Source organism: Epinephelus fuscoguttatus, linkage group LG2 (genome assembly GCF_011397635.1).
Source record: "Epinephelus fuscoguttatus linkage group LG2, E.fuscoguttatus.final_Chr_v1".
Classification (NCBI taxonomy): Eukaryota; Metazoa; Chordata; class Actinopteri; order Perciformes; family Serranidae; genus Epinephelus; species Epinephelus fuscoguttatus.
This window is the reverse complement of record NC_064753.1, coordinates 42993878-43008430: the sequence shown is the minus strand read 5'-3', so window position 1 is coordinate 43008430 and position 14553 is coordinate 42993878. Positions and strand designations below refer to the sequence as shown.

Below are 14553 nucleotides of genomic sequence, written 5' to 3'. Positions count from 1 at the left end.
TTCATGGAAAGATAAAGTGCCCCTGATGTTTTGTTCACTCGCTGGACTTTATTTCCACACAGGAATAATGCTGCCCGAGCCGCTCCCCACGCCGCTTCGTGCACAGAATCAGGGATTGTGTGTTAATTTAAAACTCGCTCACCCGCTTAGACAGAAGATCAACTTTGCAATCTATCATGAGGTAAAGCTGGATTCAAATTACGTGAAAGCAGGTCGAGAGCGAATCAAAGGGTAAAAACTGCACAGCATCGGAATATTCAAATGTTTTCACCTTGAAAAGTTTACAGCCGGTGTGGAGTATGACCCTGCCTGATTTATTGTGCCCGCGTTTGGTGCCTTTGTGAGTGTTTTTACTACTTCTTCTCTTGTATGTAGATTCTTTTCTATTCTATAGGCGCCCATTAATAATATTCAGGGTGAACTTTGCTCCAGGGACATCTGCTGTATTATCTATTCAGTGACTCAGCATGTATGAAGGAGGCTCGGAAGGGAGAACAGTGACAGAATGAGAGCTGCCTTTTAATGGACTTCATCTCAGCCAGACTTTATGGAGCCCTGTACATACAGCTGCCCTTACTTGACAAGAAAAAAGGCACACATTCACGCTTGCACACATGCATTGTCAAAGGGTGGCTCATTCAGGCAGACTCACCTCATGCTATCACTCTGAACACAGTAAAAAAACAACCTCTGCATATTAACACCCACACATGCAGACACACGCACACATTTGCATATATTATTTGCATAGCAATACATTTCTCTGTCATCATTTGTGTCTTTGCAGTCCCAGTACGCACACACACACACACACACACACACACACAGAGTTACACAAAATGCCTTGCAGACCCTAGACACATGCGAGCACACAGGCAAGAGCCAAACACTCAGTGCTTACCGCACATTTGCTAATGGAACAAAACTACAAGCCATAACACTGATCTGTGATGTGAAAAAGGTCCAAAGAGCCCTGAAGTCTCCGATCTATCACTTGATGTCTCCCAAAGGCATTCACCAGCAGCGGCACCCGTCCTCTGCAATCCCTAATTCCAAATCTCTGTTCCTCACATTGTGTTTTCTTTGCAGTGGAATTTAAGAAAATATAAATAAATAATACAAAGGGGGGGAAAAAGCACATCAAAGTGAGAGCTGGAAACAAAGATTACCTCAGAGAGTCTACGATGTTTGCATTAATCTCTCTGACAGCATTTTACCACAGCATTTAAACTAGCAAAGCTCTGAGTGTTTGCTACTGTCGGTTGAGATATTCTCCACATTTTTACTGATGCCATTTTTTTTATTTTAGATTGCTAGTATTTTTTTACCAGCCTGCTTGTAAATGTCCAGATCCCATTAACTGCGGGATGGATTGCACTGTTTTATTCAAATTTTACACAAAATGGAGAAATGTAAAATCGAATGGCCCCTTCAACGTTTGACTACTCCCTTTTAATCTAATGTGATCACAGTGGTGCGAATGGTGAAACCTTGCCAATAGCAACAGTAAGCGCTGCCACGATGAATAATGCAGTCAGATCGTCATGTATCTCAGCTCGTGACAAGGTATTTTGCATGACTTAACTTGCTAAATGGCACTGAAGTTAATTTTGAATGGGCTGCAATCTTCACAACAGAATGTTTTTTAAAGCATCATTACCTCAACAAACTGTGACTAAGAGGGGAAATGTCTTAAAGGGGACCCATTATGCTCATTTTCAGGTTCATACTTGTATTTAAGGTTTCCACCACAACATGTTTACATGCTTTAGTGGTCAAAAAACATTTTAATTTCCTCAAAATGCCTGTGATGGAACACCTGTATTCACCTTCTATCTGAGACGCTGTGTTTAGTGCATTGATGTATGAAAAGATCTGGATACAGAATTGAGGGCAGGACTCCGTTCATTCCTATGAAAGTTGCTCAGTGACGCATAAAGCCAAAGAGCTATATTTACACAGTATTAAATTACCCGAATGATCAGCGCTGCTTCCACATTATTGGGCCTGTAAAGTAAGAGCACCAGAGACTTCCCCTGGCCGAGCTGGCTACTCCTGGTTTGGTGCTCTGCTAATTTCAGTGGCCTTAAGATGATTCAATCATGCGGGTCTTGTTATCAGAACAAATAGATTAAATCCTGACAGTGAAACAAGTCCTTCTGTGGGGGTTGTGGCGCTCGATCCATGGATTCTTCATTTTCATTTTCAGTCCTCTTTTCCAGTGCAAGTGAATAGAATTTTTCGGCCCAGTGGCATCGCATGGTGGATCCTGAAAGTTACAATACCGCTGTTTGGTCACTACCTAAAATTGGCTTCAAAGTCTGGTTCACTTCCTGTGGGCCTGGTTTAGCATCTGTCTTTTAAGACCCTCCCAAAAGTGCCCAATCTGGTCTAAATGGTCAGTGTTTTTTGTGCTGTGTCTCAAATCACATACTTCCGTCAGTACACTTCCTTGCAGTATACTATGTGCACTATGTACTTATTGACGCAGTGCGCGAATTTCAACAGTGTTATCTTAAACCAAACATGGCTGTTGTGCACTCACCAAAAATGACAACCACAGCTGTTAGCTAGTTAGCAAACTAGCATTAGCATTCGCGTTATCGTTTACGGTACCAAATCATTACAGACTGCTAAATTAACCCAACAAACATACTGCTGGCTTATACCCGACAACAGTATAGTGGTGCTTAGTGCAAAAAACACATGTATTTGTACAATGAAGCGACATTCACAGTCACACAGTCCTCAACCACCATTTCCAGTTTGGAAAGTGGTCCCTCCCCTTTCGCTATGTAGCCAAGATGGTGACCATTGAGGGCGCGAAGTGTCTATAGTTCCACACTCAACTTCTTGACCATTTTGAATGCACCATCCGGGTACTCACAGTGCACTGCATTTTCCATACTTCTCAGTGTGAACGCACTTATGCACTCAAAATATTAAGTTTAAGTACTGAAGTACGCGATTTAAGATACAGCATCGGTCTTCCATATCTTGGCGTCTCTGCTCCGTCATTGCAGCCAGTGGATGACTGTAACGGCAAATAGCTGCACTATCTACTGTGAAGTATCAACAAGAAAAAGTATTAAATACAACCAGACATGATCCGGCAGGCAAATAATCCAAAATGGGGTTGAAATGAACAACATCAGCGACGTAGATTACATGTTTCCCTGAGGTTAGCGTGTAGCTACATGTACAATAGCAGTGCACTTGCAGTCAGAGAATGACTCTAACAGAGTATAGCGGCCCCTTTTACTATGAAAAATCACCAGTAAAACCTTCTAAACAAAACCAGACATGTTCCAACAGGAATGTGATGCGAAATCGGGGAGAAAATTACAACATCAGCAACCACATTATGTTTTCCTGATGTTAGCATGTAGTTACATGTACGTTAGGAGCATAGTTGCAGCTGGGGAATGACTGTAACGGAGAACAGCAGCACTTTCTACCAGCTTTGAAACACAACAGGACATGTTCCAGCAGAAATATGATCTGACACTGGGGAGAAAATTACAACACTGACACCAAGATTACATGTTTTCCTGACGCTAGAATGAAGCTACATGTAGCACTGTACATAGTGTTAAGGCAGTGGCGTGCTTGAAGCAGATGACCATATAAAGAAGTCAGAGACGGCACACTATGATGTCATACTGTAGCTAGAGTAGAAAAACAATTGGAAAAGCAGAACAGTCCGAAGAGATTTTTGCTCAGAGGGATTACCTCTACATATGTTTACCTAATTATATGACACTTTGGCAAAATTTAATATGAACATCCTTCATTTCAACACTATATAACCCATAATAGGTTCCCTTTAAAACTAGAGGGCTTTCTGTCTTAACTATCTTCCAACTTGTGTTTCACATCAGCACCTCCCAGCCCCCTGCAGTGATCAAACAACTTACATCAGTTTGTACTATCATCCAGGCGTTGGTCAGACCCACGTTGCCCTCTGTGCCGAAGAGTTGGAGGCCCTTCTTCAGATCCCTCTGGGCGTAGTGATCAATCTGAGAAGACAGGATAACAGAAGCGGTTGCATCAGAAAAAAGAGTAGTATTTCACTGCTGGAAGGATGGTCTTTTCATAAAACTAGGATGTCTATGCAGTAGAAATATGTAAGTGCTTTTGAAATTGGCGCTATATGGCTGCGGCATCTGCTTTTGCTTAGAGGGTAAAAAACCTCCAACTACCAGAATGGACTGTGCCGCACCAGACCAATAACACTCCTGCTGGTGGGTGACATCATGCCAGTTTGCCCATTTTGACGCAGGACACAATATGACAGCCGGCTGGTAACAAACAATTTCGTTTTAGAGTTAAACAGCACTCTAAAATATGTTCCTGAAAATGTTTGAAGCAAGAAACAGGCAACAAATTGACAGTATCAGTTTGGTCGGAGTTTGAGAGACACCTCTTTCTCTCGATCCACTTCCATGCTCTTTGTGTCAGTGGTGGTGGGCACACCAAATGCAGAAATACAATCTGTAGTTTGAGCAACAGCTCAGGAGCCAGTGAAAATCCGTCACCCAGCAAGTGTGACCAGAGAGATCTGGGCGCTGGCAAGAAGGAGGAGATTTTACCTTAGCTCATTCACACATAGGTCTACTCCACAAATTATTATGCTATAAAGCAGGTTGGCAAAAATTGGAAAATTGGAAAATTGGCAAAGTGTCTCATTAACAAATCTCATCTCTACCTGTGTGAGTTTGAGTGAGGTGTGATAGAGTATGCGGCCCTTTTAAGCATCAGATGTTTGAAGCAACTTATTTCCATTTTCATCAAGTGAGAACAAAAGTCAAGAAGCCACACTCTGTAGAATATCTTCTAAGTAAACTGCAATGCAGTCTGTTCAAAGTGAACTAACTAATACTAACATCAATTTTATGCCATTATTACATTTATGTGACTGCAGACAGAAAGAACAGAAAGGCAGGAAGCACTGTGTTTATATGGCAGACCAGCGATTCACATAGCAGACCTGCTTAGAATAGAATTGAAACGAATAAAATAGATCTTTGTTTCCCATTTCCCCATTTGTCTTTGTCTCATAAATAAAGATAATAAGTACAAATCACAAACAAACTCAATAAAAGCACACATTACAAATACAGTACAACCGTATCCGTGCAAAGGTCAATGAGACTTATTGAAATCTTTCAGTATGGGAATATAACATGTATCTTTTTGTTTTCCAGATGTGCTGTATTGCATTGTTCAGAAGGGATTATATTAGATTCAGGCTGGAGGGGATGTGCAGCATCATTAAAAACAGTAAAACTTTCCTGTATAGCTTACAGCAAAAAATATACAGAATATCTAATGGTGTATTGTGGGAGATAGGTGTAGGTGGGTTACATATTAGAACACTAGCTTATCTGGTTACAGGTTGGACAGTAAGTTTGCACAGTGGACTACTCATTTTCAAGGTCACATGGTGGACAACTTGAGCACCAAGAGACCCTAATAACAACATTTTACATGTAAACATGAACTTCAACTGGTCCAGAACTCTGCCGCTCGCATCATCACCAGACCCTTCTCCATCAGTCACATCACTCCTGTCCTTCAGCAGCTTCACTGGCTCCCTGTTAAACATCACGTTGACTTTAAGATCTTACTCCTCACCTTTAAAGTCATCCACAACCTAGCTCCCCTGTACCTCTCTGAACTCTTGACCCCCACCCACACTCTTAGGCCGTCCTCTTCCATCCATCTCACCGTCAGCCTTTTATTAAGTGGACTGCTAACTGCTGTCTACAACAGAACACTGATCAGTTTCCATGGCGGACTCCAGCCTGCCTCTCCAAACTGGAAACATACCAACTGCCATCTACTGTAGGTGATACACTGACCATAGAGAAGTACCTCATACAAACCCATTTGGGGTGGCCATGGCTCAGGAAGTAGAGCGGGTCGTCCACCAATCGGAAAATCAGCAGTTCCATCCCCAGCTCCTCCAGTCCCCATCTCAAACTGTCCTTGAGCAAGACACTGAACCCCATATTGCTCCAGATGGCTGTTCCATCAGTGTGTGAATGTGTGAGAGCTGAGTAGCAGGTGGCACCTTGTACAGTAGCCTTGGCCACCAGTGTGTGAATGGGTGTATGTGATAAAAAGTGTTTTAAAAAATCACTTTAAGTGGACAGAAGACAAGAAAGGCGCCATACAAGTGCAAGTCCATTTACTATTTATTTCAGCAAGTCCAAACTATCCGTTAAATGTTGCAGCTGGTAAAGGTGGAGCTCATTTTCATTAGCATATCCCCCTGAGACCCTGTGTCCTCATGTGAGGAAATCACATTTTTGGTTTCCTGCACCTTTTACTTAATTCTGCTTAACTCAGACCTGTTGTCCTCATTTGTGGACGCTTTTTGTGCTATCTAGTGGCAGTAAGAGCACAATACACCAATCCATGTACAAACAAGATGGCAGCCATCTCTGCCAAGTGAGTCTGCAGCTGATCCCGACACAAATGTGGACAAAACCTGATCTTATTTAATGGTTGAAACTTGTTTACTTATGATTAATAATATTTGTAGTTTGATACGGCAACAAATTTGGTAACAGGCTAAAGGCCTGAACATACTCGGGCGGAACGTATGCGGAACGGACTCCATGAGGAATGTCCGCAGTCATTCGGGCTTCCATAGCTGAGCGCACTTCCGTGTTGTAGTTTCCTGCAAAAATGTCTGTGAAAAATCCCCGCGATGTGAAAAATACATGCTGAGCAGTCACTGGTGCGCACAGCGGAGTCCGCACGGTCGTAAAATCTGAGCTTTGCGCGCACAGGCCTTGCGGATGTCCGCTTTGAGTCCGCGCGGACCTCCGCGGAGTCCGTTCCGCGTATGTTCCGCCCGAGTATGTTTGGGCCTTTAAGTAGGAAGTCCCAAATAGCTCAGAGAAAAAATGCATACGAACCAAAAGCTCAGGTCTCAGGAGGTTATGCAGCAATCTATAATAAATCATGATTTATTTGTTGATTACATTATCTGTTAATAATCTGAATCTGCAAAGTAACTAGTAATTTAAGTTGTCAAATGAATGTAGTGGAGTAAAGAGTACAATATTTGCCTCTGGAGTAGAAGTACAAAGTAGCACTATATTTGAATACTCAAACAGAGTACAAGTACCTCAAAAGAGGTACTTAAGTACAGTACTTGAATAAATATATTTACAGTTTACATTCCACCACTGCAAAGCACGACTAAATGGACAGAGATTAATGATGCTGGTACTCAGCTCATATTTCCTCAAGCAGTCTCACATAAGACTAATAAACTGGTCACAGTAGAAACCAGTTCACTCTGCTGAACTCAAACGGCCTAAATCGGACTCGCTGCGAGTGAACCAACACGCCGCAGGACGACAGGTGCCTACGCCGCTGTTCAATAAACAAGCAACATGCAGATCCATGTGGGTTTAATTTAGAAGCTTTAGTTCAGCGGTGTGAACCTAAACAAACAAGATAAAAACATTTAACAAAATCAGCTTTTCCAGGCAGCTTTGAATCCTAGAAAACAAACTGTAGGCGTGAGCGCAGTCACAGAGATAAACATGCTTAAACACACCGAAGCTTTGCAGTTACCGAATCTAAAACACATACATTAATTTAAAATCCACAATACAATCAGAGAGCGTGGACGCTATAAGCAAACAGCAAACACACACACAGGAGCCGCTCAGCCTTGTTTACACATCTAGATGGTCAATCCCATCAGACATCAATTGCATTGATCTCCGCTGACCTTGCTTTCACCTACACTGCAGCCTTTTACCCTGTGAGGTGCTGCAGACACCGAACACCTTGTGAAATCTATTGTCTTCAAACACTCAAGCAAAGAGGATGGCCTTCAGTCTGCCAAACAACATGGGTTACTGAATACATTTAATGGTCATCACTGACAGTACAATAAATATTTCAAAGAGATGAGTGGGGTGAGTTGTTTAGTGACAAAGCCTTCCCACAAATATTGCCAAATGTAATCTGACACTTCCATGAGACAAAAGTTATTTTATGTAGGCGCTACAATGATGAATGATTAATTCACTCATATGTCAACATCCATCCTACACAATTGGATTAACATACCCCTTGCTGGGCTTTTATTCTTATTTGCTTCCCATTTTTAATCTGGAAACATGACAGATATACTGGAAACATCAGATTCCATCTTAAACCATCCACCAAAATGAGTTTCTGAATAAAGTTGAGTTAAGAAATAGACCAAGCGTCTTGTTTTAAGATACCCTGTAGGGCTGTGGGGCAATTGTTTAACAAGTGGATCCCTGTTTAGTTTGAGCATTATGCACGAGCATTGTGATGCATTCCTGCCAAAGATTTCGTGACGTTCCACTTAACAGCTGGAGGAGGTGACGCGCCAAAAACATTCAGCAGTGTGCCAGCAAAGGTAAGAGAGAAGAAGACTGAAGAAGGCTGCAAGACAGTCAGCATGAATGCAAACAGTGGTGGAAAACTGTATGGTATGTCATGGTTTGGTATCTTAAGAGTACTTCACAACTGGCATGCTTTATGTGAGAGGCTCTGGGAGTCTGAAGGTTAAGATACGATGAGGTCCTTGATGATGTTCTCGACCTCAGCGGTAAACAGTCTGTAACAAGGGTTACACAACACTGTTTTGCCTCCTCCGTGATAATATGTGACTCTGTTATGTGGGACATATTTATCAAAGCTGAGTGAATGTAATGTTACTTTATGTTTTTGACAAATCTGTGTCCGACATGTTCCACGTGCTACACCAGGGTCTTCTCTAACAGGGCGCCAGCAGCCGTGATCCTGTAGGCACCATACATACATTTTTTTCTTGACAATTTAGTTCTGGATAGTGCAGGGATAATGTTTACTTGTAGGCCAACACAGAAGTTAACACCACCCTGGTTCCCTCAACAAAAAGACTATGATTACTGCAGAAAATCAGCTCTGTGGCAAACAAAAGTTTATGATACTTTAATGTTTTGTTCAGGAGGAAAATCTTCAGAAATGAACACCACTTTTATGATTTCTGAAGTGTAAATGCAGTCGCCAGAGGTAAAAAGCTACCGTTAGGCTGTAAACAAACTACACCACAGTTGCATGACTTCAGCTTTGAGACTGTAAAGCAAGCCTCTTGTCAGCAGCCACCTTTTTAAAGATACATAAAGGCTTCAGAATTTAAGAGATGGGGTATTTACTGGCTTATTTTTTGTCTTAGAACAAATCATGAATCTTATATTCCACAAATACACTTTTTTTCTACCAGGGACAGCGACGCACCCGCTCTCGTCACTGGCCAACTGACGCCCACGGATCAGGTAGTGTGTTAACAGTCTACAGTAGCTGGTTTAGTCGGGTATGGCGACTCTCTGGAAGTCTGCATAGAGTCCTCTTAAGGCCCCTTGTGGACTGGACACAGTGTGGATGAGGACAGACCCTCCGCGCTCACAGACTTCCCGAGCATGCGCACCCCAATGTCCGCGCGTCTGAAGGTGCTGTGAACTCCGGACTCACCTGCATGTTAAGCAGGAGCTAATTAAAGGAGTGAAAACTGAACAGAGAAAGGACACTTCTATTTTGTCGCCAGTAAAAGCAGGTGTTAGCAGTTAGCACACAGTGAGCAGTGGACGTCACGTGACAACATCCACAATTTGGATTAATTTTAATATAAACCTTTTGACTCTCCTGACCGGAGGACCCTAATGGACTAAAGGAACATACATGATGGAGGAAAGGACACATATTGGGACGTCCAAAGGTAGGAAATCACATTTTGTGTCTCTTGTTCTGAACTAATTAGCTTCACTTTGCTGCAAATGGTTTCCTCACATGAACTGAGGGATAGAACTTTGGAGAATGTTTCCTCCATATTGACAAAAGTTGAACATTTACATGTGTGTGCACGATCTAAGGAGCTTAGAGTGGACCTGGTGTGCTTTAAGAGGTTTTATATATCTGGAGAACTGAAATAAAATGAACTGCTTCTCAAAGTAAATGTGTATATTGTGTGAGAATGTGTGTTCGTGTTTCTGTGTGTGGCTGGCTGCATGGGCAGATTATAAGACAGTGGGCCCCTGGGCACAAGTATGCAAAGGGCCCCACCACCTCTCTTTGTAATCAGTATGCATTTTTTGTTTTGAGGTCATTTTGTGTCTCTCTCAGATAAGTTAGTTTATTTTATGGTTGTTTGTGTTTCTTTGTGGTTAGTTTGGCCGTTACTATAAGTATTATGTGTCTCTGCAGTTTATTTGCATTTCTTTTTAGTCTTTTTGGGGGTGTAATAACTAGGAGTGGGAATCTGCAGAGGATCCACGATATAATATTATGATACTTACATCGTGATACAATATGAGCATTGCGATAAAATATATTGAGACATATTGCGATTTATTACCGTTTTTCAACTGTAAATTATGTCCTCAATGGAAAACTTTGTCGACGTGTTTTATCTAACAAGATAAAGTTTTCAGTCTGTTCATCTCGCCTCAACCATTTTTTTGCCGCAAAATGTATCTAGCAAACTGAAAGTATAAGTTCTATTTGTCATTAATAATTTATATAATGAAAAAAACAAACAGTAGTTGGCGCTGTGTGACGATATGATTTTGCCACACAAAAATATTATGAAAGCTGTTGAGCCGTTCAGTACAACGCTTTTGGTTCAGTATGCATTACAAACTGAACGATACATTGAACTATTGTATTACATTTAGAAAAGAAAGTATACAGCCTAAATTGTGTTTCATATAGTTCTCTCAGACTGTGCATGGTCAAAAAAGCAGCCCACATAATGGAACAGGCAACATGCTGTCTGCACCTTCCACCCCCAAACCAAAACCCTCTACTCCAGTGAGACACGCTTGGAGGTACACTACACTTATCCAGCTCTATAGCTGCTAAGCCTAAAGTTAAAGCCACTGCGGGGCTGCATAGACAGGCTGTTTACTCATTGACACTCTCGCCTGACATAACCAACTGCTGCTGATCAGGTGAAAGACTGCTCTGTGCTGCCGCTGCCACCCTTGTGGACGTCTTGATCTGTAGGCAGAAGGGTGTAGATAAACTTTTCAGCAGGCGTCAGTGTCCTCTTGCAGGAGCTGGATGCTGCACCTTTTCTTTGTAGTTTTTTGACTTCTAATACAGCAGCTAAGCCTAAAATTAAAGCCGCTGAGGGGCTGCATAGTCAGGCTACTTATTAATACATTTTGTATTTTATAAGGAGCTGCTTTTAAAAAGTCAAGGACATTTCTCTGGCATTTCTACATTTTTGCTGTATTGATAAAAGGATGCTTCCGTGACATCACTGTGGCGTACTGAACCGAACTGTTACATCCCTAGATCTTTTCGGTGTCTTTTTGTGGTCACTCTGAGTCTCTTCCTGGTCAGCACGTGTTAATTTGAGTGACATTTTGCAGGTGACACTTGACACTTTGGGTACCTGGGTCTGTGCGGTAGTCCAGTTCAGTAATCCATCCAAAGCCGGCTGTTTGTGGTGTATTTGTGTATTTGGCCTAATGCACAACTATTCTGTAAATATGAGCTACTGTAGGAGAGCTGCAATGATGACTGTGTAAACCCGGCCTGTTGGCTGATATTTGAAATGTGTGGGGTGGGCTGATCAGAGTTTCATGGTGTTTTTGTATTAGTAATAACCTACAAAAATAAAAAAAAAATCTCTGCTTCTCTCTTGCTTGCTCGCTGAGTAGACTGCATATGTGTGGGAACATACTGAACCTAGAAGCAGGCGAGTGATTCCTGTGTGTGCTATAAAACAGAGTCCTGCCGGTGCCATTGTTCTCTATTATCTGATTTGTGTTTTCATAAACTTATTCAAGTATTAAAGTAAGGACAGGCTCCTCACTGAGGCTCATCAAGCTTGTCTGTTATTCAGTCTAAGTGGAGGCTGACCTGAGGTACAAGTTTTCAACATAACAAACAATGCAGGACTTCATAAGTACTTCATAAAGTTGCCTCTGCAAGTGTTTTAAGAGGAATGAAATGCATTCAGCTTTTTGTTGGGGCTCAAGGATAAACACAAGAAAACTCAACAAGGTTCATAACAATTAGTTATTTAGCATCCACACAGAGGAGCTTTCATAATAGAGTTCATTTCGAAGGGTTACCATAAAAAGAACATTTTCACAGATTTTTCATGATTTGTCAGCGAAGCTGGCTTCACGTGATGTAGAAAGATAAGGATCCTTTTGTTGTAATGGAGGAGATCACATGAAACAAAACAATAATAGAACCATGGCTAGAAATGTGATAATTTACCACACTATAACCCTTCAGGCTGTGGCTCAGGAGGTAGAGTAGGTTGCCCACCTAGCAGATGATAGGCGGTTTGATCCCTGACTCCTCCAGTCTGCATGTTAAAGTGTCCTTGGGTGAGATAGAGCCCCAAATTGTGTGTGTGAGAGAGTGCTCCATTTTAGCACTAGTTCCCTTGTCTTGAAGTCAATGGGTTTCTGGTTAGATGCCTGAAATAAGGTCTGTGGTTAACACCAGCTTAAGAGACGTTCACATTTTGTTCTACAACATAAAGTACGTCAGTAAATACCCCACTTGTGAATTCTGAAGCTTTTATGTGTCTTGTCTTGCTAACAAGTGGCCAAATGAGACAATAGGATGTCATCGTGCCAAACTGCCCCAAAGACAGATTTACAACCTCGTTAAAGTGGTGACATTAAGTAATGCAACTGCGGTGTAGTTAGTTTATAGCCTGAAGTTAGCTTTCTACTTCTGGTGATTGTTTTTAATGTATTTCTCTTGTAAAGCACATTGAATTGCCTTGTGTATGAATGGTGCTATATAAATAAAATTGCCTCGCCTTGCCTTGCATTCAGGCTTCAAAAATCACAAAATGGTGTTCAATTGTGACGATTATCTTGCTGAACAAAACGTGTAAGTATCATAAATTTTTGTTGGAATGTTGAAAAAAACCCACAGGTCTTATGATGAGGCCACCAGGGCGATGTTAGCTTCTGCATCGGCCTACAGTCAAACGTCATACCTGGAGCACTTAATTGCGTATGAACGTTGAGAAAAGGAGGCTCTGACCGGTTGACGAACCTCGGATTTAGGAAGAGCAATGTGGATTCCGCTCTGGTTGTGTAACAGTGGACCAGTGGGCACTGTGCCAGACTGTCGTGGTGAAGAGAGAGCTGAGCCACAACACAAAGCTTTCAATTTACTGGTCCGTCTATGTCCCATCCCTCACTTATGGTAGTGACTGAAAGAATGAGTTCATGGATACAAGCGGCTGAAATGAGTTTCCTCTGTGGGGTGGCTGGGCTCAGAGATAGGGTAAGGAGCTTGGACATGTGGAGGAAGCTCAGAGTAGAGCCGCTGCTCCTTTGCATCGAAAGGGGTCAGTTGAGGTGATTCAGGCATCTGATCAGGAAGTTTCCTGGGTGCCTCCAGTTAGAGATGTTTTGGGTACGTCCAACTGGTAGGAGGCCCTGGGGCAGACCCAGAACATGCTGGAGGGATTATAAGGTATATCTCATCTGGCCTGGAACGGACTCGGGATCCCCCAGGAGGATCTGGAAAGCATTGCTGGGGAGAGGGACGTCTGGAATACGTTGCTCAGCGACTGACCCCGCGACCTCAGTATGGATGGATGGATGTTTAGGTTCAGCTGAGCAGGTGGCAGATTGTATGGTAGTCTCCACAGGCCAGTGTGTGAATGTGGCTCTGCAGTGCAAAAGCGCTTTAAGTGATTGGAAGACTAGAAACATGCTATACAGCCCCATTCCCCATCACGGTAAACGGTTGTGTCTACTTGCAGGTACGTAGATGTATTTAAGGCCATATTATTTATTAAAGGTCATTAACATGCCTGCAGGAGTAGTTTTGTGAAGCAGTTTTATCAAACTAGTGGCTGTGGGGTAAAATGGGCCATATGCCCTGGAGAAAGATGAACCATATGTTCAGTTTATATTCCACTCACTATAATTACACCATGCCAGACTGTTAAATGGAAAACCAGTGGTGCTAAATACATTTACTCAAATCCTGTACACAAGTATAATTTCAAGGTACTTGAACTTTGAGTGTTTCCATGTTATGCTACTTTATGTTTCGACTCCACTACACCTTGGAAGCCAGTATTTTACTTTTCACTCCACTAATTTTTTTTGCAGATTCAGATTGTTAATGCAAAATATAAATCATCTAATAAATTCTGTTGTGTTATTATGGGTTAAGGAGCCCAGCAGCATGTCAAGTAGTGGTGGAATTAGCTCCACTGTTACCAGCTTAAAAGTCATTGATGCTTACATAATAATGCATCACTCATTTCAAATTAGTTGAATAATAAATATTATTCTGAAATGTGCCGATCTGCATATTGATTACTTTTACTTTTGGCACTTAAAGTATAATTTTAGCCTAATGCTTTTGTACTTTAACTTAAGCAAGATTATAAATGCAAGACTTTTTGCATATTAGTGTTTTTACACTGTGGTATTGCACTTTTACTTTTTATTTTTTAAAGATCTGAGTTTTCCTCTACCTGTGCATAAAACAGAAAGGGTCGCATAGCCAACA

At 41.9% G+C, this 14553-nt stretch overlaps 1 protein-coding gene across 3 annotated transcripts in view; it reads right to left on the bottom strand.

Moving 5' to 3' along the window:
* Positions 1 to 14553, bottom strand: part of tspan4a (tetraspanin 4a) — a 246999-nt gene that overhangs the window by 18607 nt on the left and 213839 nt on the right. For all 3 annotated transcript variants that reach the window (XM_049596289.1, XM_049596297.1, XM_049596279.1), the window contains one exon: positions 3918 to 4019. In XM_049596289.1, the coding sequence (XP_049452246.1) occupies positions 3918 to 4019 (102 nt within the window). The remainder of the gene's footprint in view (positions 1 to 3917; positions 4020 to 14553) is intronic.